The sequence below is a fragment of the Lepidochelys kempii genome, chromosome 5 (assembly GCF_965140285.1).
Source record: "Lepidochelys kempii isolate rLepKem1 chromosome 5, rLepKem1.hap1, whole genome shotgun sequence".
Taxonomy (NCBI): Eukaryota; Metazoa; Chordata; order Testudines; family Cheloniidae; genus Lepidochelys; species Lepidochelys kempii.
Genome location: NC_136384.1, coordinates 42,619,718 through 42,645,036, shown reverse-complemented (window position 1 = coordinate 42,645,036; position 25,319 = coordinate 42,619,718). Strand labels below are relative to the sequence as shown.

The 25,319-nt window shown below is 40.0% G+C and overlaps 1 protein-coding gene across 12 annotated transcripts in view; it reads right to left on the bottom strand.

Moving 5' to 3' along the window:
* The window catches only part of ERBIN (erbb2 interacting protein), a 226,698-nt gene that overhangs the window by 56,670 nt on the left and 144,709 nt on the right, over window positions 1-25,319 (bottom strand). For all 12 annotated transcript variants that reach the window (XR_012158901.2, XR_012158902.2, XM_073344084.2 and 9 more), the window contains 3 exons: window positions 10,237-10,293; window positions 2,965-3,028; window positions 1,023-1,097 (listed from right to left, as the gene is read on the bottom strand). Coding sequence is in view for 10 of the 12 variants with exons in the window: in XM_073344084.2 (XP_073200185.1) it covers window positions 1,023-1,097; window positions 2,965-3,028; window positions 10,237-10,293 (196 nt within the window). In the remaining 2 variants the exon portion in view is untranslated. The remainder of the gene's footprint in view (window positions 1-1,022; window positions 1,098-2,964; window positions 3,029-10,236; window positions 10,294-25,319) is intronic.

Sequence of the window (25,319 nt, the reverse complement as noted above, 5' to 3'; positions counted from 1 at the left end):
GAAGTTACAAAATAATCAATTTGCTGTAATTGTAAGAACATAAGAACAGCCATACTGTGTCAGACCAAAATTCCATCTAGTCTAGTATCCTGTCTTCCAACAGTGGCCAATGCCAGGTGCTCCAGAGGGAATGAACAGAACAGGTAATCATCAAGTGATCCATCCCCTGTCTCCAGTTCCCAGCTTCTGGCAAACAGAGGCTAGGGACACCACCCTGCCACTCCAGGTTAATAGCCATTGATGCACCTATCCTCCCTGAACTTATCTAGTTCTTTTTTGAACCCTGTTATAGTCTTGACCTTCACAACATCCTCTGACAAGGAGTTCCACAGGTTGACTGTGTGTAGTGTGAAGAAATACTTCCTTTCGTTTGTTTTAAACCTGCTGCCTATCAATTTTATTTGGTGACCCCTAGTATATACTATTTATTTTAAGGCTCATTAGAACAGGAATAAAATGTCAGTGTGGACCATACATAACTAACTGAGATCCAGAATATAGAGCCTGACCCTAAACCTATTACAAATCAATGGGAACATTTGCACTGGCTTCAATTGGCTTTGGGTCAGATCCACAGTAAAATTCTTAAGTACACCGAATGGAGATACTCAAAAGCGATGAATAATAATTGGCCATATTCTATATCTACAGTAATCATTAGAATTTACCAAAATATATCTTCTGAATTGCAGTTTGCTCTCTAAAGTAAAATTTCTTCCCGGGGGGGAAAAAAAAAGTAGATATCCCTACATTAAAACTAGGATTTGGATCTAAATCTTTACAGAATTGAGGCATAGGTAAGAATCTAAAACGACAGAACAATTACTTTCACTGAAAGGAACTGTTTATACCTATCCCACAAGAGATGAGCAACAGCTTTCAAAAGGGTTACTTAAGCAAAAGCACTTAATCTCCTAGCTTTGTGGTTCTGTTAAATATTCTTAATTTAAGAAGTTAATTGACAAGACAAGTACTACTACACAGTTAAAATACAATGCATTTAAAACATCAAAAAGACATACCCCGGGGAGAAGAGTTAGTCTATTACCATCCATCCAAAATTCCTTTAACCCACTCAGTTGTTCAAGTACTTCAGGCTGTTAAAAAAAATTTTTTTAAATCAGATACAAAAGAACAGTTTAAATGCAGCAGTGAAACAGTCAATTCAGCCATTTGAATAGTCTTATTTAATAAGATTTTTTTAATCCAAGTTTTAAATTTATACTTGATTTGTGTGGAGCCACAGAACACAACACAGATAACGAATTTACAAAATGTAAGTCTCTGACCAGTGTAAACATTTGGCTAAAATTTTTAAAACAATTTTTACAAAAAACTTAGCTTGTTTTCCTTTTGCAACACACATTAAATAAATCTTACATGTACCTATCGCCTTTCATACTGAGAGATCTAAAAACATTCTATTAATTTTACACCTCAGCATGGCTATTTATTCAGCCAGTTAAGGTCTATTAGATGCTAGACCAGGCAAACTTAAAAGCTGTAGCTTAAAACCTGTAACACTGTAGTAGCAAATCAAAAGGTGTATATGGCATAAATGAACCATTATATCAGCGAAGAAAATATTTTAACAATGAGATCCTATTATAACTTTCCTCCTTAATTTGTGATAGGTCTCAAAGGAGGACATATAGAAGACAAAGGAATGTAGAATTTGTTTTCCCATTTAAATACAAATGTTTTCTCAAACCCAAGGAAAGAGGCAATACCACTTGACAAAACACACATATGTATGCTTCACTGGAAATATTTATACTGTGTTCCTGAAAAAACAGAGAGAGTATATGATGGAGGTATTGGCTGTAGCCCAATAGTTAAGACTGAGTTGAGTTTTGCACTTAAAACGGGGATTCAATCACTTTATTATGTATGAAGACTACAGCAACCTCTTCCCAAAATTACGCTTCTTACTACAAGTACAGAACTAATTTTCTGAGAATTCCCAAGCAAGTCTTAATTAGTTCATGAGTGAAGATTTAAAGTGGATTCCTTAAGAAATTTAACATTCATTGCCAAAAGATCTTCATAGAATAATGCAAACTCTTTAAACTTTTTAAGTAGGAAGGAAAACAGGCATACAGGGATGAAGTGACTCATCCAAAGTTACAAAGCAGCCCAGTGCCAGAGCTAGGAACAGAAACCAAGTAATCTGATCCTCAGTATACTTTCTTAGTACACAGGCTAGTAGTGCATAGGGAAGTGCCTGGTACAACAGCACTCCTCAAACTGTCCCCCACACAGCACTTACTAGTGGTCCACAGAGTGTTGGCCGATCACACGGTGTTGGCTCTTCATCATGTTTCCAATTGCTAAATTCCATTATAAGACAGCTAAAAATACATTGAATACTTTCCTAATATTACTTTTCTGTATCAGCAGTTGCTGTAGTTGCTACAGAAACATTATGGTATTGTAAATGGGAGAGGAAGTGCTTGTCTGCAGCATTGTGAATGGGAAAGGAGGCAATCTTCCCTATGACAAGGTCTGAGAACCCCAAGCCAACTCTATTGTGGGCATTACCCAAAACAGCAAGTAAATAATAATTTCTCTTGAGCCCAAATAATTTACACTCACTATCTATCAATAGAAGGTTCCTCTTTACAGTTTATATTTGCCTGCCATACTGAAGCAAATGAAGACTTGGACCATTTAAATATTTTGTCACCAAATCAAAGAATTCCTATGCCTGCATATTAAAATGCATCTACCACCAAATGTCACAGTCCTATCACATCATTAGGGTTTTTTAAAAGGAAAAGGGAAAATAAATATTTTGCCAGAATTTTTACAATAGATTCCATAAAGCAGAAAGAAGTGTATGCAACATTTGTTCAGTAACATAGCTTGTAGGCGGATTTTTACATTTTGATGTTGATTAAAAATAGATTTAAGGATAAAGGTTTAGGAAAAGATTCTAAGCTCTGCTACTTAACTAAAACTCACCACTTCTGTGAATTCATTACTTCCTAAGTCCAGTCTCTCTAGCTGAGTCAGTCTGTTCATGGTTCTGCACATGGAAGGAATTAATAAGGAATTAGATTTAAAAAAATACCAGTTACATCCAATCTTCCTGTATTCATACTAATACATCTTTTTAATCAGCATTAAAGAGTGATGCAGTTTTGTTGCTACATAGGTTAAGATTTTCATACATTGTTCAGTTGAATAACTATACATTAATGATCCCGTTGACTAAATCACACAAAAGAAGTCAGAGCTTTAAATAATCTAGTGTCAGCTCACTTAATTTTTGTAAATTAAATTATGACCAATCATTCCAAGTCATTCAGTAAAGCTACTCTCCACCCACTTACACTTCCTTCTATCTCTCCCAACTCACTGCAATCATTTCAGAGTTCTCTCGTTACATCATCTTTGGTTGGCCCAGGTCATCTGGACTCGGGCTCAGCACTAAAAATTTCTGTGTAGATGTTTGGGCTCGGGCTGGAGCCCAAGAGCTGAGACCCTCACCTCTGAGCTGGAATGTCGATACAGCAATTTTACAACCCTGCAGCCCAAGCTCTGCAAGCTCAAGTCAGCTGACCCAAGGTCAGATGAGAGTGTTTTATTGTTGTGTAGATGTACCATCTATAGCCAGAATGCTCGTTTTCTATCTACGTTCCCTCATCAATGTGAGCGTTGCATAATGGAGCAGTCATATTATACAAAACACAATCAAAATTTCAATTTAGTCAAAAATAAAGAATTTAACAGACAGTTTTAATTAAGCCTTAGACCCCAGTACTGCAAACACTTAGGCCCATGGATAACTTTATTGATGCTAGCAATATCATTTACTTCAGTGGGACGACACCCAGCTTTAGTTACGTGCTTATGTTTGCAGGAATTGGCCCTGCATAGTACTAAAGTAACCCTCCCTAAAAATCATTTGTTCCCCCCAACCCCCCTTTTTTTTAGGAAGTGGTCACTGTAAGTGTAACTGTTGTTGAAAACAATGCAATCAGAAGTACACTTAAAAAGCCAATGAAAACATTTCCAAACTGAGAAGCTTCTTAGTTTCTGCATATATAATTTGTCTTTAATTTCAGCTATCAAATAAACCATCTATGCAATGTTCAGTACTCTTGCTTTCCTTTCAAATAGAAGACCTATTTTTAATATGCATTACAATAGTTCCAATTCTTCAAACTCTAAATATTGGATCAGTTTAAAGCTACATAATGTATTTGGCACAAACTAAGGTTAATTTAGTTGCTTGACATTACTCACTCACTTTGATTAACAGCTTTAACAAGTGCTTTTTGCTTCAGTGTTAAATATTTTACTCAAACCTAATTCAGTAGGAGTACTAGCTGTATGTTAATATGTTTGTCCAATGACATATATGATTAAAAATAAAAATCAACACGTATCAATAAGTGTGAACAAACTAAAGGAAAAAATACAGAAAAATCAACAGGAAAACAAGCAAGAAAATTGTTTAGGCTCTATAGCAAAATATTTATTCAGGCTGGTGTACCTCATTAGCACCAATAAAGCATTTTCCCCCTTTTGCATCTACTTTCCAAATGTCTTTTTTCCTTTGCTATTATTTAGTTCTATATGGATTTTTTTCATCCAAACTCATTCTTCACCGTTATAAAGCACCTTTATTTATAAACATATATCTGGACTTTTAAAAGTATTTTAATTTAGATGTTTGTTACAGTCCCTGCCTTCACTTCATAATTGAAGGTGGGCCATGCATTAATCTGCTAATTATATCACCTGCAAAGTAGACGCAGGGTGCTGAGAGTTTTAGCAGCTATGCTGGGCTTCCTTCTTAGCCATATCATATATTGATAGTGCTACTCTCTAAGGCCCCAGATCAGCAATGTACTTTTGCATGATGTTATCTTTAAACACACAAATAAAACCAATAGCTTTAAGTACCTTGCTGAATTGATCCTAGAAGATGTGGAAGAGTTATGGCAGCAGCTGTGTTGCTAGGAAGATTATGGTGGCGCTAGTCAAGACTGCATAGTTAAAGCTGAATTTATTGTTGTGCATACAGAATGAAATCCTGGCCCCACTAAAGTCGCTAGCAAAATGCTCATTGACATCAGTGGAGCCAAGATTTCACCTAGGAAGCATTACAACATTCCTGTCAACATTTCTATCCAGAAGAGAACTACACTTAAGTTACTGATATATTCTCTTAAACTTAACTCCATCTACATGTAGGTTTTCGTCTGGGAATTACCGATATATTTGCATTTCAACTGTAACTATATGTCGAACGTCCCTCACTTTGAGGGATGTCAGTTTACATATACCAGAAATAAGACATCATGAAGCTAAAGGTAAACAAAATTCTTTACGTCAAATGAATTAATATCACAGCATTTAAAAAAAGAAAAGGAGTACTTGTGGCACCTTAGAGACTAACCAATTTATTTGAGCATAAGCTTTTGTGAACACAGCTCACTTCATCAGATGCATACTGTGGAAAGTGTAGAAGATCTTTTTATAAACACACAAAACATGAAAATATACCTCCTCCCACCCCACTCTCCTGCTGCTAATAGCTTATCTGAAGTGATCACTCTCCTTACAATGTGTATGATAATCAAGTTGGGCCATTTCCAACACAAATCCAGGTTCTCTCACACACACACCCCCACTCTCCTGCTGGTAATAGCTTATCTAAAGTGACTACTCACCTTACAATGTGTATGATAATCAAGGTGGGCCATATCCAGCACAAATCCAGGGTTTAACAAGAATGTCAGGGGGGGGGGGGCAGGAAAAAACAAGGGGAAATAAGCTTGAATAGAGACTGGGAGTGGCTAAGTCATTATGCAAGGTAACCTAAGTTAATTGTATCAAACTTGCAAATGAATTAAAATTCAACAGTTTCTCGCTGGAGTCTGGATTTGAAGTTTTTTTGTTGTAATATCACAACTTTCATGTCTGTAATCGTGTGACCAGAGAGATTGAAGTGTTCTACGACTGGTTTATGAATGTTATAGTTCTTGACATCTGATTTGTGTCCATTTATTCTTTTACGTAGAGACTGTATGTAGAGACAGCTCTCCAACACCACTTTCTACAAGCCATTACCCTCTGATCCCACTGAGAGTTACCAAAAGAAACTACAGCATTTGCTCAAAAAACTCCCTGAAAAAGCACAAGATCAAATCCGCACAGACACACCCCTGGAACCCCGACCTGGGATATTCTATCTACTACCCAAGATCCATAAACCTGGAAATCCTGGGCGCCCCATCATCTCAGGCATTGGCACCCTGACAACAGGATTGTCTGGCTATGTAGACTCCCTCCTCAGGCCCTACGCTACCAGCACTCCCAGCTACCTTTGAGACACCACTGACTTCCTGAGGAAACTACAGTCCATCGGTGATCTTCCTAACACCACCATCCTGGCCACTATGGATGTAGAAGCCCTCTACACCAACATTCCACACAAAGATGGACTACAAGCCGTCAAGAACACTATCCCCGATAATGTCATGGCTAAGCTGGTGGATGAACTTTGTGACTTTGTCCTTACCCGTAACTATTTTACATTTGGGGACAATGTATACCTTCAGATCAGCGGCACTACTATGGGTACCCGCATGGCCCCACAGTATGCCAACATTTTTATGGCTGACTTAGAACGCCGCTTCCTCAGCTCTCGTCCCCTAACGCCCCTACTCTACTTGCGCTACATTGATGACATCGTCATCACCTGTACCCATGTAAAAGAAGCCCTTGAGGAATTCCACCATGATTTCAACAATTTCTATCCCACCATCAACCTCAGCCTGGTCCAGTCAACACAAGAGATCCACTTCCTACAGTGCTAATAAATGATGGTCACAAACACCACCCTATACCGGAAACCTACTGACTGCTATTCCTACCTACATGCCTCCAGCTTTCACCCTGACCACACCACATGATCCATCGTCTACAGCCAAGCTCTGCGATACAACCGCATTTGCTCCAACCCCTCAGACAGAGACAAACACCTACAAGAGCTCTATCAAGCATTCTTACAACTACAATACCCACCTGCAGAAGTGAAGAAACAGATTGATAGAGCCAGAAGAGTTCCCAGAAGTCTCCTGCTACAGGACAGGCCTAACAAAGAAAATAACAGAACGCCACTAGCAGTCACCTTCAGCCCCCAACTAAAACCCCTCCAATGCATTATTAAGGATCTACAACCTATCCTGAAGGATGACCCAACACACTCACAAACCTTGGGAGACAGGCCAGTCCTTGCCTATAGACAGCCCCCCAACCTGAAGCAAATACTCACCAGCAACCACATACCACACAACAGAACCACTAACCCAGGAACCTATCCTTGCAACAAAGCCCATTGCCAACTGTGCCCACATATCTATTCAGGGGACACCATCATTGGGCCTAATAACATCAGCCACACTATCAGAGGCTCGTTCACCTGCACATCCACCAATGTGATATATGCCATCATGTGCCAGCAATGCCCCTCTGCCATGTACATTGGTCAAACTGGACAGTCCCTACGTAAAAGAATAAATGGACACAAATCAGATGTCAAGAATTATAACATTCATAAACCAGTCGGAGAACACTTTAATCTTTCTGGTCACGTGATTACAGACATGAAAGTTGTGATATTATAACAAAAAAATTTCAAATCCAGACTCCAGCGAGAAACTGTTGAATTAGAATTCATTTGCAAATTTGATACAATTAACTTAGGCTTGAATAGAGACTGGGAGTGGCTAAGTCATTATGCAAGGTAACCTATTTCCCCTTGTTTTTTTCCTACCCCCCCCCCCGACGTTCTTGTTAAACCCTGGATTTGTGCTGGAAATGGCCCACCTTGATTATCATACACATTGTAAGGAGAGTGGTCACTTTAGATAAGCTATTACCAGCAGGAGAGTGGGTTTGGGGGGGGGGGGGATGGGATGAGAAAACCTGGATTTGTGCTGGAAATGGCCCACCTTGATTATCATACACATTGTAAGGAGAGTGGTCACTTTAGATAAGCTATTACCAGCAGGAGAGTGGGTTTGGGGGGGGGGGGGGGATGGGATGAGAAAACCTGGATTTGTGCTGGAAATGGCCCAACTTGATTATCATACACATTGTAAGGAGAGTGATCACTTTAGATAAGCTATTAGCAGCAGGAGAGTGGGGTGGGAAGAGGTATTTTTTCATGCTTTGTGTGTATATAAAAAGATCTTCTACACTTTCCACAGTATGCATCTGATGAAGTGAGCTGTAGCTCACGAAAGCTTATGCTCAAATCAATTGGTTAGTCTCTAAGGTGCCACAAGTACTCCTCTTCTTTTTGCGAATACAGACTAACACGGCTGTTACTCTGAAACAGCATTTGAAGTTCCCTTTCTAAATAATGTTTTCAATACCACCTTTTTCGGGCCATTGTCACATGCTGACAGGTGAGCCCTTCCCCATATAGGGCAGGGGTGGCGAACCTGTGGTTTGCGAGCCGCATGTGGCTCATTTACAGTTAAAGTGCAGCTCGCAACGGCCCCATTCCCCCTATTTTCTGCCTACTAGGCTGCAGGGGAGGGGGTGAATGGCCTCAGGCCTTCTGCCCTGCAGTGGGATGGTGGGACTACAGGCTACTGCAAGAGACAACTGGTGCCTGTTGAGAGTGTGTGTGTGTGTGTGTGACGGGGGGGGCACAATTTAAAGGTTCAGTCATTCCCCTCAACAGCTTGAGTCACACATCCCCAGGCACACCTCCCCTCTTACCCACAGCGGCCCCTCCCTGCAACTCCCAGGTTTTAGCTCTGTGAGGAGGGGCTGCAGCTCTCCTGGCAGCTCCCAGCTGTTTGCTGCTGGCTCTCCTCACAGCCTCAGCTCCAGCAGCTGTTGTGCAGGGAGGGGGCCTGGCTGCATCATACGACAAATTGGAGTCCGCAAATCCTGGCAAAAATCTGGGAGGGGGCGGGGGGGTGACACATGACCACACCCCTGGAACCCAGGCAGGCACACCCTGTACAGCTGAAGCCCTGAGCCCTGGTAGGTGTGCTCTGACACTCGAATTTCTGAAGATTGTCGTATGTGGCTCGGAGGGTTGTAAAGTACGACCACCCCTGATGTAGAGTACCTAGACACAATGTGCAAAATAAGTGAATCAATTCTGTCCAAGAAAGGATTTCAGCTGTATGCCATTACTTGCATATATCTCAAATGAAAACAGTCTTAAGTTAAGTAGGATCACCATGTGGATTAGGTGGAAAATTAAATTACTCAGGGCCTTGCCAGACCACAGAAGTAACAACACTGTCAGATTCCTGGGTTAGTTTGTCTCTTGCTAGAATAAGGAAAGCAACCCACAATCAGTGCCTGAAATTAAGAGGTGAAAGAAGGGACTAGAAGTGATACACAATCTAAAAAATAAAGCATGCAGTTGAATTTTACTATTAAAACAACCCCAGATTAAAATTTTAACAAGCATTTTACAGCTGTGGAAACGTGATTGGGGGATACTCACACTAGCTATGTTAAACAATTTGGTGAAGTGTTTTGGAATACATCTTGCATCACAGATTCCACAGAACATAGGTATGTACTGTGTTGTATTTTATCAATAATAAATGCATTCATGATCAAAGTTGTTCAAAAACAAGCAAATTCACCCAGTCACTCTGAACAATAAGCGTCTACTAATCCCACATACATTGATTTTAATATTAGAATTTGAATAATATCCACAACAGTTTTCAACAGTAAAGTCGAAAAGACTTAGTGCCACTAAAATAAATTTATGCATACACACAGAGTGCAGCAATGGTACACTAAAATTTGTCAAGATTTCTGGAGAGGGAAATTGATGGGATTAGAATTTAAAGTATTTTCAGCTAGAATCGTAACATTCACAGAGCTGCAGTAAGACACAATTCTTGGGATGCAGTCCCAGTGACTGGAGGAAAGAGGAGAAAATTAACATAGTACCGAATCAGTAAAAACTCAAGTATCTGAGGCAGAAGATCAAGGAGTCCACTGGGTTAGAGAAGAGACAGCAAGAGCTAATTTGGAAAGCCAGGACAAGGAAGAGACTGAACATGAGGAGGAGGAAGAGTCTCTGCAAGAGGGCTGATTCCTTTGGGTTTGATCATGAAGTTTTGGTGAATCTTGGGTCAATTAAGGCTCAATCCACTTTTTAGTAGTCATTAAGAGTTTACTGAAACTGAAAAGCAAGCAGGCATGTACCTTAAATATTCCATCTGTACTTACTTTGGCAACATTTTTAACTGGTTTTCTCTCAGTTCCAATATCTGGAGTTTAGTTAACCTGCAATATAAACACATGATAGAATGATTGACCATTAAAAGGTAAAACATTTCTATTTTCTGACGAAACCCAAACTTTGTGATAGAAACAGAAACTGAAAGTTATTTTTAGTAGTTGTACAAAAAGTCATTTAAAGACCAGGAATATTTTTCACTTAAGACTGCAAAGATAGTCCGTACAAAAAGTCACATTGTTGTAATCTCACCTTTTCATTAGTTTTTTTTTAAATCTGGATCTCTCTTCTGATTTGCACTTGCTTGAACACAATTGTTCTCTTCTACCCACAGATTTTTTATATATTTCAAACAATTTTTAGTTTATATAAATTCTCCTGAGATGTCAAAACAAAAGGTTGTTTGAGGGGAAAGGGCAGGATTAAGGAAAACAAATTAAAACACAATTTCTGCTATAGGGACTATTCTATACCTATACATAAAGCTATGTTAAAACAATACCTCTGATCTCTATTTCCACAAGTAACAATCATAGAAATGTAGGGCTGGAAGGGACTTCAAGAAATCATCAAGTCCAGCCCCCTGTGCAGAAGCATGATCAAGTACACCTAAACCATCCCTGACAGGTGTCTGTCCAACCTGTTCTTAAAAACCTTCAGGTGGGGATTCCACAACCTCCCTTGGAAGCCTATTGCAATGTTTTACTATCCTTACAGTTAGAAATTTTCCTATGATCTTACCTAAATCTCCCTTGCTGCAGATTACGGCCATTATATCTTCTCCTACTTTCAGTGGACATGAAGAACAACTGATTACAGTTCTCTTTATAACAGACTGTCATAAATATAAAGAGAAGGGTAAACCCCTTTGAAATCCTTCCTGGCCAGGGGAAAGCTCCTCTCACCTGTAAAGGGTTAAGAAGCTAAAGGTAACCTCGCTGGCACCTGACCAAAATGACCAATGAGGAGACAAGATACTTTCAAAGCTGGGAGGAGGGAGAGAAACAAAGGGTCTGTGTGTCTGTAGGTATTGTTTCATATTCTCTGTGTATATATAAAGCCTGCTGCAGTTTCCATGATATGCATCTGAGGAAGTGAGCTGTAGCTCACGAAAGCTTATGCTCTAATAAATTGGCTAGTCTCTAAGGTGCCACAAGTACTCCTTTTCTTTTTGCGAATACAGACTAACACGGCTGTTACTCTGAAACCTGTCTATAGTCTGTCTTTGCCAGGGATAGACCACGAATGGAGTCTTAGAACTTTTAGTAAGTAATCTAGCTAGGTATGTGTTAGATTATGATTTCTTTAAATGGCTGAGAAAAGAATTGTGCTGAATAGAATAACTATTTCTGTCTGTGTATCTTTTTTGTAACTTAAGGTTTTGCCTAGAAGGGTTCTCTATGTTTTTGAATCTAATTACCCTGTAAGGTATCTACCATCCTGATTTTACAGGGGGGACTTCTTTATTTCTATTTACTTCTATTTTTATTAAAAGTCTTCTTGTAAGAAAACTGAATGCTTTTTCATTGTTCTCAGATCCAAGGGTTTGGGTCTGTGGTCACCTATGCAAATTGGTGAGGCTTTTTATCCAACATTTCCCAGGAAAGGGGGGGTGCAAGTGTTGGGAGGATTGTTCATTGTCCTTAAGATCCAAGGGTCTGGGTCTGTAGTCACCTAGGCAAATTGGTGAGGCTTTTTACCAAACCTTGTCCAGGAAGTGGGGTGCAAGGTTTTGGGAAGTATTCTGGGGGGAAAGACGCGTCCAAACAGCTCTTCCCCAGTAACCAGTATTCGTTTGGTGGTGGTAGCGGCCAATCCAAGGACAAAGGGTGGAATATTTTGCACCTTGGGGAAGTTTTGACCTAAGCTGGTAAACATAAGCTTAGGAGGTTTTTCATGCAGGTCCCCACATCTGTACCCTAGAGTTCAGAGTGGGGGAGGAACCTTGACACAGACCTTAGCATACTTAAAGACATGTCCCCTCTCAGTCTTCTTTTCTCAAAACTAATCATGCCCAGTTTTTTTAACCTTTCCTCATAGGTCAGGCTTTCTGAAACTTTTATAATTTTTGTTGCTCTGCTCTGGACTCTCTCCACCTCTTCCCTAAAGTGTGCCACCAAGAATTGGACAGAGTACTCCAGTTGAGTGCTCACCAGTGCTGAGTAGAGCATACTGTTAATATACCTGTTAATATACCAGAATATTAGTCTTTTTCACAACTGCATCACAATGCTGATTCATTCAATTTGTGACCCCTGTGGCCCTCAGATCCTTTTCAGCAGTACTACCACCTAGTCAGCTACTCCCCATTTTGTAGTTGTGCACTTCATTTTTCCTTCCTAAGTGAAGTATTTACATTGTCTTTATTGAATTTCATCTTGTTGAGTTCAGACCAATTCTCAAAATTTGGTATGGTCATTTTGAATTCTAATTCTGTATCCAAAGTGCTTTCAAAATCACTCCCCCTCCCCAAAGCTTGGTGTCATCCCCAGATTTTATAAGCATACTCTCCATTCCATTATCCAAATCATTAATGAAAATATGGAATCGTATTGGAACCAGGATTCACCCCTAAATCGTATCGGAACCAGGACTGACCCCTGCAGCACTCCACTAAACACGCCCTCCCAGTTTGACAGTGAACCGTTACCAACTACTCCGAGTATGGTTTTTCAACCAGTTGTGTACTTTATAGTAATTTCATTTAGATCACATTTTCCAAGTTTGCTTATGAGAATGTCACACGGGATTGTCACTAAATCAAGATTCATCAGGTCTACTGTGTCAGCCATCTGATCAAGTGGCCATTGGATGCACCTTGGACTTCCCTTCCCAAGTTTCCTTCCTAGTCAGCTCATTAATCCATTTTTAAGTTTTCTATTTGGAAACTGCCTGACCTTTCTTACAGTAAAGCCTTGATGCAAGATAAATAACCTCTCAGTCTCTGAACTCAGCTGCTTGGCCAAGATAAATTCAACGGGGTCTTGACATCCAAGCAATGTAGCACACCCTCTGGAATTCTGTGGATTAAGACAGAAGTGACATGGCTTCTACATTTCATTTTTATATGAAATGTAGAAACTGCCTTATGTATAAATGCAGGCAGGGTCATGAAGACAAGAGTTCTGCGTATTACCTGCTGGCAGTCCTTCCACATTACAGAATAGGACATTAAAGTTCCCTGACTCTAGCAGAAGTAATGGCAAAAAAATTAAAGGCCATGATATGCAGCAAATAGACTTAAGGGGATCAACAGAAGGTGCTATGAGAATATGGAGAATAAATTTAAGTTTCACTGAATATTAGCAACCAAATTTAAGGTAGAACTGGAATGCCTATTAACAGTATCATTTTTTCTCCAAAGCTCTCTCACACTTTTGGTCACATCTGGGTGATGTGCACAGAAAAGTGAACCACCACACCCTATAATATTATAATAGCTACGTTGTGTCTTTATGGAACTGGTATTCAACTCCAATTCTGCCCAGCTTGCTGGAACGGGAGGATATCCAGAACTGCAGATTGAGAAGGAACTATTTTTTGCTCTCCTGTACCAGAAGGGGAAACAAGCGTTCTTTAGTCTTATATAGGACAACAAAGTACATTGTTTTCAGATGACTATTCTTGCAGACATGACCTTATCTGGCAACACCTCCTCCCTTTTTATTAAAGGTTTGACTCCGTCATACCTAGATCACTTGTGCTAGTGAATTAGGATTTCTAAGAAAATTGACAGGTTCCAGACTAGCAGCTGTGTTAGTCTGTATCTGCAAAAAGAAAAGGAGTACTTGTGGCACCTTAGAGACTAACAAATTTATTTGAGCATAAGCTTTCATGAGCTGAGCTGTAGCTCACGAAAGCTTATGCTCAAATAAATTTGTTAGTCTCTAAGGTGCCACAAGCACTCCTTTTCTTTTTAAGAAAATTGACTTTGTCTGAGCAGATCCTTTGTGACAAGCAGAATGATGGGTATTTCACCAGGCATATCTAATAGATCTTGGTACCATGGCATCTTTAGCCAATCTATGGCTACAAAATTAAACCTCAAGAAAGCTTCTGCAAGATTCTGTCTATCATGGCCATTAGAACATTTGTTTTGCTTGCCCAAGGCTTCTTGAACCTGCTGAATGATCTCTTTGCCTTCCTGCTAGACTTGAAGGCCCGTTGGTCCACTTCACGCTCACCTCAGTATCTGCAAATCTCCTAGAATAACACTGTTCTCAGAGTGATAGCCATGTTAGTCTGTATCAGCAAAAAACCAAGGAGTACTTGTGGCACCTTAGAGACTAACAAATTTAGGTTCCTGGTTTAGTGTTTTTGGTGTGTGGTTGCTGGTGAGTATTGGCTTCAGGTTGGGGGGCTGTCTGGAAGCAAGGACTGGCCAGTCTCCCAAGATCTGAGAGAGTGAAGGATTGTCCTTCAGGATAGGTTGTAGATCCTTGATGATGCGCTGGAGAGATTTTAGTTGGGGGCTGAAGGTGACGGCTAGTGGCATTCTGTTACTTTCTTTGTTGGGCCTGTCCTGGAGTAGGTGACTTCTGGGTATTCTTCTGGCTCTGTCAATCTGTTTCTTCAATTCAGTGGGTGGGTATTGTAGTTTTAAAGCGGCTTGATAGAGTTCTTGTAGGTGTTTGTCTCTGTCTGAGGGACTGGAGAACACTAACCCAGAAACTTATCCTGGCAACAAAGCCCAGTGCCAACTCTGTCCCCACATCTATTCAAGGGACACCATGACTGGACCTAATCACATCAGCGACACCATCAGAGGCTCATTCACCTGAACATCTACCAATGTGATATATGCCATCATGTGCCAGTAATGCCCCTCTGCCATGTACATTGGCCAAACCGGACAATCTCTATGCAAAAGAATAAATGGACAAATCAGATGTCAAGAATTATAACATTCAAAAACTAGTCGGAGACACTTCAACCTCCCTAGTCACTCAATTACAGACCTAAAAGTCGCAATACTCCAACAAAAAAACCTTCAAAAACAGACTCCAAAGAGAAACTGCAGAATTGGAATTAATTTGCAAACTGGACACCATTAAATTAGGCTTGAATAAAGACCGGGAGTGAATGGGTCATTACTCAAAGTAAAAACTATTTCCCCATGCTATTTTTTCCCTACTGTTACTCACACCTTCTTGTCAACTGTTTGAAATGAGCCATCCTGATTATCACTACAAAAGTTTTTTTCTCCTGCTGACAATAGCCCACCTTAATTGAGTAGTCTCATTACAGTTGGTAAGGCAACACCCTTTTTTCATGTGTGTGTTCTCTCTCTCTCTCTCACAAATATTATAATATAATCTTTCTACTGTATTTTCCACTGCATGCATCTGATGAAGTGGGTTTTAGCCCAGGAAAGCTCATACCCAAATAAATGTGTTAGTCTCTAAGGTGCCAAAAGTACTCCTCATTTTTTTTTTTTTTTTACGAGTATCACTGGAAACTATCTCCAATTTTTCTGACCTCATCTGCATCTAACGCTGCCAGACCACTTCTTCCCGCTGTATGAATCACTAACAGAACAGAGACATTGTTGTTTCTGTTGCCTTCCTTAGATTTATTGCATTTTCTCCTATGTTCAAGTTATCTCCTCAGCTAGTTCCACCTACTGAGACAAACACATCAGAACTCTGGGAGATACAAAACCTCTTCTATGTACGGGAAGGATGAGGTAATCAAAAGAAAGTTTTACTTCATCTGCTGGCCTTCAGAAACTACATCCAAATATCTTGACTGGTATTCGGGAATCGAACAGAGATGGTTATTTAAAATGGAAACCCTTAGACAACCTTAACTATAGATGTCCCTATGTATTCCACCTATATTAAGTATGTAACGTTGTCTATGCAGATCATAGCATATAATATATATTTTACATGTTATTTTACCACAAAAAGGCAACAGAAAAAACCTCCTTGCACTGTTGGGAAATGAAAATCTCTCCTTGCAGCAGAAAATATGATATGTATTATGAGACACTAATTCAAAATGCATAAAATCAAAAAGGAAAGCAACATGACACGTGTCTCAAAAGTGAGTTGTGTAATACTCCTGCAACATCTGGGGTTCAAACTTTTAACAAAAAACACATACTCAGTCATACCAAAATTCAGTTTTTTAGTATCCTTTTGAATATTTTAGATAAACTTGGGGCTTCGTTAAAAAAAATGTTTATAGATCAACTAACAAAGCTAAAGTAATTTTATTTCATTTTAAACAATGGGCCAAATTCATACCTGGAGTAACTGTTTACTTCAATTGAATATTCTAGGAATTATTTTGTCCACTGTTATCTAAGCAGCCTGTACACATTACAGCTCAACTTTTAAACACAAAAATTTAAATATTTAATACCACGTATGAGCACCACAGTCAGCAGAAAATTAGTTCAATAACTCCGTTAAATCTGATTTCCTGTCTGTTTTGGTTTAAGATCCTGCATCAATACAGCTCAACATCAAATATATAGTTTCACTTTCCAAGAAGATATGCCTACAAAGTCACATTACAACCACCCCTTTTACTTCCAAAATAGAATTATATATATTTCAGACAGTTTATTTTTTCAGCATGGTCACAAGTTCTTTATAATTTAAAATGTTTTTCTGAATTAAATACTATTAAAAGCAGGAGGCTAAAATAATCAGCATTCTGCTCTGTAGCAGCCTCTGAATCTTGCAAAATTATTTTTGTAAAATTGAAGAGATAACATTAAAAGATTAATGCCTCAAAATCTTAACACTGCATTGTTAGTTTATGTAAAAGTACAAAATTTATGGAAAATTAAGATCTTTTAAAAAGACAAGGTGAGTGAGGTAATATCTTTTACTGAACCAGCTTTTTGAAATATGGACTGTACAACGCTGGAAAGGTAAGATTAAAAATGAGTTCACAGCACTGCCATATTAATTTATTTACAAAAGTCATGGAAGGTTGTCTACAGCTAGCTAGTGCTGAGTTATAAAATGATTCTAAGCATCAAAGATCACATGTGCCAGAGGCTGGGGCTGAACTCCTTGGTAACAGGTCTATCAACAAGAAACTTAAACCTGAGCAGCAGCAGCGGCTGTTGCTTTACCAGCTCCATTTCTATACACTTCAGAGTGCTTATCAGTGGCTAGAAGCAGCAGTAGAAAAAGTAATTGTTTTCCCAAATGTCTTCTTTTCATGAAAAAAGTGAAAATGGAAGACACAATGGAGTAAAGTAGAAATGAATGTGGCTTTATTCTGCCCCTTTCATTCTTAAAATATTCCAGTGTGCTCTACAAAACAATGAATCAGAAGCTGGGAATGTGATGTCTATGTAGGCATATGCCATAACCATTATTTGACAAGATACACAGTTTTGGACACTAGAACCTATTTTATTTAAAAGTGCTGATCGCGACACCAGGATCATCATTGTACTCTTTTTGAATAGAGCTATGGGCTGTAACTTCCAATGGGACAAAAACAACAGTATAATATCTCACCCAAAGGCTATCACACCTATAATGCTGCACAGCTATGTTAGCGTTAGATAAGAATCCAAATGCAGATATTAGCCTCGCTTAAAGGCACAGCCTACAGATTTGTATATTTAGACATGAATGAACCAATTTTCAAAAGTGCTGAGCACGTGCCACTGAAATGGAATTTTGTATATACTGCAATGGAGGCTAACTCCAGAATCCTGGCCAATATTCATCCTTACAGTAAAACAGATTCTTATGTCTCTGACTCTACATGTTAATGAATACTGAATATAGAATGACAGCTGCATACTATTGGATCAGTAGGAATTGAGACTAGTTCTGTAAGGTTTCAAATTTGGATTGTAATAAACGAAGTCAGTACTAATTACTAAAATGTTACATAGGGCAATTTCACTAAGGAGTAATTTAACCTAATTGTAACAGAGCTGTGGAAGAAGTGCAAGTGTTCTAATTGTTATCCAGCATCTACTATGTAGCTGAACTAGAGTCACAGGGGAGCCACATGAAGCAAACTATATTATATATAGGTATTTATATTAAAGAAAAAAAATATGAGTGAAGACCAAAGCCAAGCACAGTGAGAGAAATACTACTTTGACATCTGATTTGTATGACTGAGGAAAATGTGGAGAGTAGTGTGAATATTAACCATTTATTCTACTACACCAACCTCTAAATTTGTAATGTGTTTACCAGATGCCAAGTATTGCTCAGCCTGAACTTTATTATTATGGACTGTATTCACAAAGGCAGGGCCTCACTTATCAAAGTGAAATCTGGAAAGAAATCTGGAAAGAAGAATTCAGAAAGTTTTCTTTATTTTACACTTTAATTTTTACCCATAGGCTTTGGAGGAAGCAAAGCAGTTTCAAAACACTTCTTACACATATGTATATATTAAATACAATCCTTAGATACAAATTAGAATTAATGTATATAATTATCCAAAGTAAAAGAAGTGAATCGAAGAGACCACAGTTTTTTGCACCTTACCAATTTCACCACCTGCTTTTATCTAAATGAAATAGGTAATGAGAGTACCTACTTCCTATAATTTCCACTATTCAGAGGAGAAAATTAGGACTTCACGAAAGGTTTCTTCAAGCATCCTGGATTTGCCTTAAACAATGATTTAAGTTAGAAGCACACACAAAATGTATTTAAGTGTAGGGTCCATCAAAATTAGACATTTGGGTCAAGAAATGAAAGGTCATTCCTTTGTAATCATACAAGACTTCTATTTCAATATCCAATGTTGTTGTAGCTGTGTAAGTCCCAGGATATCAGAGAGACAAGGTGGGTGAAGTAATATCCTGGTCTATTTCAATAGTTGATAAAATCATTGCAAAGTGGCTGATGACCGTTTTCTTTTGGTTGAAAAAACAGGATCTATATAGAATAAAATATAGCTGACCAGGGAATCCACTGACTGAGTAGCTATAGAAGGCTACCTGTACATACCCTACACGTCAGGAAAAGGTAGGTCTCTGCACTGCTGCCACATGAGATGGAGTAGAAGGCCACTTTGGAGGTGGGCTAAAGGTGCAGATCTGTGTTTATGAACAGGTTAAAATAGCATCCACAGTCTAAGCATGAGGAAGATGTTTAGCAGATCAATACCTTGATTCTGGTTTTGGGGGGTGGAGGAAGTTGGCTTTCACCTCCTCAACCATTCAGCACTCCACCTATATAGGGCTTTATGTGGTGGAGTATAGTACACCCTTAATGTCTACCTCTGCCTTTAAATAAATTTATATTATGATTAAATGAAACATTTCCTTAGAGAAGATCTGAACTAATTAAAGAAATACAGAATTCTTTAGGAGATTAGTGATGTAGTGGTGGGAGTCTGCTATAGACCACCGGACCAGAGGGATGAGGTGGATGAGGCTTTCTTCCGGCAGCTCGCGGAAGCTACTAGATCGCATGCCCTGGTTCTCATGGGTGACTTTAATTTTCCTGATATCTGCTGGGTGAGCAGTACAGCGGTGCATAGACAATCCAGGAAGTTTTTGGAAAACATAGGGGACAATTTCCTGGTGCAAGTGCTAGAGGAGCCAACTGGGGGGGAGCTTTTCTTGACCTGCTGCTCACAAACCGGGAAGAATTAGTGGGGGAAGCAAAAGTGGATGGGAATTTGGGAGGCAGTGACCATGAGTTGGTTGAGTTCAAGATCCTGACACAGGGAAGAAAGGTAAGCAGCAGGATACAGACCCTGGACTTCAGGAAAGCAGACTTCGACTCCCTCAGGGAACGGATGGGTAGGATCCCCTGGGGGACTAACATGAAGGGGAAAGGAGTCTAGGAGAGCTGGCTGTATTTCAAGGAATCCCTGTTGAGGTTACAGGGACAAACCATCCCGATGTGTCGAAAGAATAGTAAGTATGGCAGGCGACCAGCTTGGCTTAACGGTGAAATCCTAGCGGATCTTAAACATAAAAAAGAAGCTCACAAGAAGTGGAAGGTTGGACATATGACCAGGGAAGAGTATAAAAATATTGCTCGGGCATGTAGGAATGAAATCAGGAGGGCCAAATGGCACCTGGAGCTGCAGCTAGCAAGAGATGTCAAGAGTGACAAGAAGGGTTTCTTCAAGTATGTTCGCAACAAGGAGAAAGCCAAGGAAAGTGTGGGCCCCTTACTGAATGAGGGAGGCAACCTAGTGACAGAGGATGTGGGAAAAGCTAATGTGCTCAATGCTTTTTTTGCCTCTGTCTTCACTAACAAGGTCAGCTCCCAGACTGCTGTGCTGGGCATCACAGCATGGGGAGTAGATGGCCAGCCCTCTGTGGAGAAAGAGGTGGTTAGGGACTATTTAGAAAAGCTGGACATGCACAAGTCCATGGGCCCAACGAGTTGCATCCGAGAGTGCTAAAGGAATTGGCGCCTGTGATTGCAGAGCCATTGGCCATTATCTTTGAAAACTCGTGGCGAACGGGGGAAGTCCCAGATGACTGGAAAAAGGCTAATGTAGTGCCAATCTTTAAAAAAGGGAAGAAGGAGGATCCTGGGAACTACAGGCCAGTCAGCCTCACCTCAGTCCCCGGAAAAATCATGGAGCAGGTCCTCAAAGAATCAATCCTGAAGCACTTACATGAGAGGAAAGTGATCAGGAACAGTCAGCATGGATTCACCAAGGGAAGGTCATGCCTGACTAATCTAATCGCCTTCTATGATGAGATTACTGGTTCTGTGGATGAAGGGAAAGCAGTGGATGTATTGTATCTTGACTTTAGCAAAGCTTTTTCACACGGTCTCCCACAGTATTCTTGTCAGCAAGTTAAAGAAGTATGGGCTGGATGAATGCACTATAAGGTGAGTAGAAAGTTGGCTAGATTATCGGGCTCAACGGGTAGTGATCAATGGCTCCATGTATAGTTGGCAGCCGGTGTCAAGTGATGTGCCCCAGGGGTCGGTCCTGGGGCCGGTTTTGTTCAATATCTTCATAAATGATCTGGAGGATGGTGTGGATTGCACTCTCAGCAAATTTGCGGATGATACTAAACTAGGAGGAGTGGTAGATATGCTGGAGGGCAGGGATAGGATACAGAGGGACCTAGACAAATTGGAGGATTGGGCCAAAAGAAATCTGATGAGGTTCAATAAGGATAACTGCAGGGTCCTGCACTTAGGACGGAAGAACCCAATGCACCGCTACAGACTAGGGACCAAATGGCTAGGCAGCAGTTCTGCGGAAAAGGACCTAGGGGTGACAGTGGACGAGAAGCTGGATATGAGTCAGCAGCGTGCCCTTGTTGCCAAGAAGGCCAATGGCATTTTGGGATGTATAAGTAGGGGCATAGCAAGCAGATCGAGGGATGTGATCGTCCCCCTCTATTCGGCATTGGTGAGGCCTCATCTGGAGTACTGTGTCCAGTTTTGGGCTCCACACTACAAGGAGGATGTGGATAAATTGGAGAGAGTCCAGCGAAGGGCAACAAAAGTGATTAGGGGTCTGGAACACATGACTTATGAGGAGAGGCTGAGGGAACTGGGATTGTTTAGTCTGCAGAAGAGAAGAATGGGGGGGGGGGTTGATAGCTGCTTTCAACTACCTGAGAGGTGGTTCCAGAGAGGATGGTTCTAGACTATTCTCAGTGGTGGAAGAGGACAGGACAAGGAGTAATGGTCTCAAGTTGCAGTGGGGGAGGTTTAGGTTGGATATTAGGAAAAACTTTTTCACTAGGAGGGTGGTGAAACACTGGAATGAGTTACCTAGGGAGGTAGTAGAATCTCCTTCCTTAGAAGTTTTTACGGTCAGGCTTGACAAAGCCCTGGCTGAGATGGTCCTGCTTTGGGACCATTTGGGGATTGGTCCTGCTTTGAGCAGGGGGTTGGACTGGATGACCTCCTGAGGTCCCTTCCAACCGTGATATTCTATGATTCTATGATTTTAATGTGTAATTCAGATCCGAATAACTATCCTATTTAGCTTCACTGTCATAATGCCCTATTCCTGTGAAGTGCTAGGCTCCTTCAACACTCTTTAACCTCAGGGAGGTTTTCTGCAGTGAAGCTGAAAAGGACAGCCATTCAAATCAGAACTAAACAGTGAAACCTGTTGGAGAGTTAATCTATATCAATTTAACTTAATTTAATAAGAGTTGAGTGTGTTTAGCACCTAGTACCTCACTAGATCAGACTGTTATTTGTCCCAAACTTCTGTTTTTGTAGACTGCTACCAATGAAATTATTACAGTCAAATGCTAGTATCAGAATGGCTGGTCTTTTAAGGGGAGCTGAGCTCAATTGCATCCAATCAGCTGGGCCCAATCAGACTAATCAGCTGCCCCTCACCTGAGGCTGTAAGGCTAGGGATCACATGATAGCTTGAAGATCAAATGGTTCTCATAAAAGTGAGCAAGTAGCTTAGCTGAGGATGGGAGCTGCAGGAGGTAGGGAGACAAGAGGTCCTGGGGCAGAGGAAAGAACACAGTTTATACGTGATTCTCAGACAGCCAGCCTGCAGAGTGTAATCCTGCAGGCAAGCAGGCTAGGAAGGAGATGGGATCAGAAAGGTTTGCCTTGACTTGGCTCCCAGGCAGACAGTCTGCAGAATGTAATCCTGAGGGGAGTAGACAGGCCCTGCAGAAGACTCCAGGTCAGGGGGAAAGGACACAATTGATGTTTTGAACTTTTCCTTAACAAGTTTATTTTGAAAAAATTAAAATCAAAAGTCTTGATGAAAAGGACAGAAATCCTGTGGCTGGAAGAGTGCTCTTTGGTGCACCGGCTAGTGAGATAGCCAACTGGTTTACATTTAGGCTCTGTTTGACATTGCTTACTCAAGATAAATTAGGCAGACATCACATGACACTTATACTTTGTTTCCACATTCAGAGTAATAGGTAACTAAAGCTCAGCTGTGCTCAGAAAACTTGTAAAAAAGCACACTAATCTGCTACAAAAATATAATAGCTTAAACGTGTATCAAAGTGAGCCTCAAACAGATGCCAAAAATCTGCAGAATGCACAACCAAAAACAAAAATATTTTTAAAGCACATTTTGTGGGGTTTATTTTAGTTCTAATTTATTCTCTCTCATTTCTAATATTTTCAAATATGTAACAAGTACAGATGAAAAAATTTACTTGTCTTGCAATTTCTAATTTCGCTCCATAATTCTATTCATACACAAGACTAATTAACTAAGTAACTGAACAAGCACATTACTAAACAGGAAATCTTACTGTATGGAGTGTAACTACAGCAGTCGGTCCCAGGATATTAGAGGAAGGTGGGTGAGGTATTATCTTTTATAGGATCACTTCTGTTGGTGAGAAACAAGCTTTCGAGCCACACAGAGCTAGTCTTCAGGTCAGAATAGAAGACAAAGGTAAGAATAAAAGATAAGTTCCACTAAAAGATGCTGCCTCATCCACCTTATCTCAGAAAATTTTACTGTTTCAGTAAACCCAGTTTAAACCCATTTTTTAAATAAAATATATACATCAACTGATGGTATAAGGTCTGTTAATTCCTGTTCAGCTCTATTAGCCTAGAAGTTAGGGTGTTTTAAGTCAGCACCTGTATATTTTAAAAAACAAGGCTGAGATTTTCATAGCTATTAAGGGATTTGCATCCCAATTCCCATTAATTTTAAATTTTTAAATTATTATTATAAACACTTTTATATTGCAGTACCACCTATAGGCCTCAACGACACTGGATCTCATTGTGCTGGGTGATGTACAAAGACGATAAATTGAAGTTCCTGCCCCAAAAAGCTTATAGTCTAAAAGACACAGGTGGGTGAAAATCAGGCATGCTGGGGTGTGTTGAGGGAGACAAGGTAACAAATCAATTGCACAGGATGTGTACAATTCTTAGCCAGCCAGTAGGTGTAATTATGTATAGTCTCTGATAAGTCCTGGAGATTGTAAACAGACAAAGGTGACAAACCAGGTTTCTTCTATATAAAGGGGAAAGAAAATATAGTGGCAGATGCCATGTCCAGGAGAGAGGGCTCTGAAAGGCTGCCTCTGGGTTAGCCACTAGCTAACTTCCCTGTAACTTTTTAATGGGAGAGGTGTGACGCTAAAAGCATCTCAAGGCAAGAGGCTCACTGGAATCAGGTAGAGAGTTTCAGCTGGCCTGACTAGTTCAGAGTACACCAATTCACTATGGTTATAATCTGCATCTAAAAAGATGTCATGTGATAGGTAACTGGAAAACTAAAAACTCACTGATCAATAATATTCTTGCATGATGTATGTACACAGTGTGCATCAAGAGTAACTGATATAGGCTAGAATTATGACTAAAATGTATTTAAACCAGACATATTGGGAGAGTTAGTAAATAGGTCAGCCCAAGATAAAGGTATGTACATTTGCTTCTTAGACTAGCATGGTCACCAGGCAGAGACAATGAAGGTCCCTTTACATAGTAGGTAAACAAAGCTATCAAACTAACAAATATAAAGATTGGGGGGGAGGGGGGCTGAATCTCAAGTGATAAGCAACTGAGTCAACAGATTGTATACAATATTATTGTATTATAAAAGTGTGTAGAGTGAGGTCTTTTATGAAAGCCTATGACACACTGGTGATTAGTATCATTGTGAACTGTATGTATTAACATTATATAAGGAATTATGAGTACCCATTGATATTATCTTTTACAGTTTGTGTCCAAACAAAGGAAGATATAGATCTCTCCCAGACAGGAGGGAACATAACAGCTATTTACTTGTCTCTGATGTAAATTAAGGATGATGGAATCAAAACAATGGAAATCATATTTACATACGTAGGGATTGGAAGCCCACACGAAGGGAAAAACAGCATGAGGTTATCCTGCCTTCTGAAACAAGTCCATTGAACTTTGGAAGATATAAGCAAGGGCCGATGCCATCTTTGGCATCCATCACTAGACAGCCACAAGGGCCAGAGCTCTTGCAACCTGAGAAAGATGGGTCCTTCAACCAAGGAGAGAACTGAAAATAGGTGAGAAAACAGCTTAGGCAAAGTTCTTTCATCTAGGAAGACAAGGGAACCAAGCATCTTGTACTTCTGTGGAAGATCCCAACTGAGGGGAAGTCAGCCAGGGCTGGGAAGAAGGAAGATTGGTGAGAGAAACCA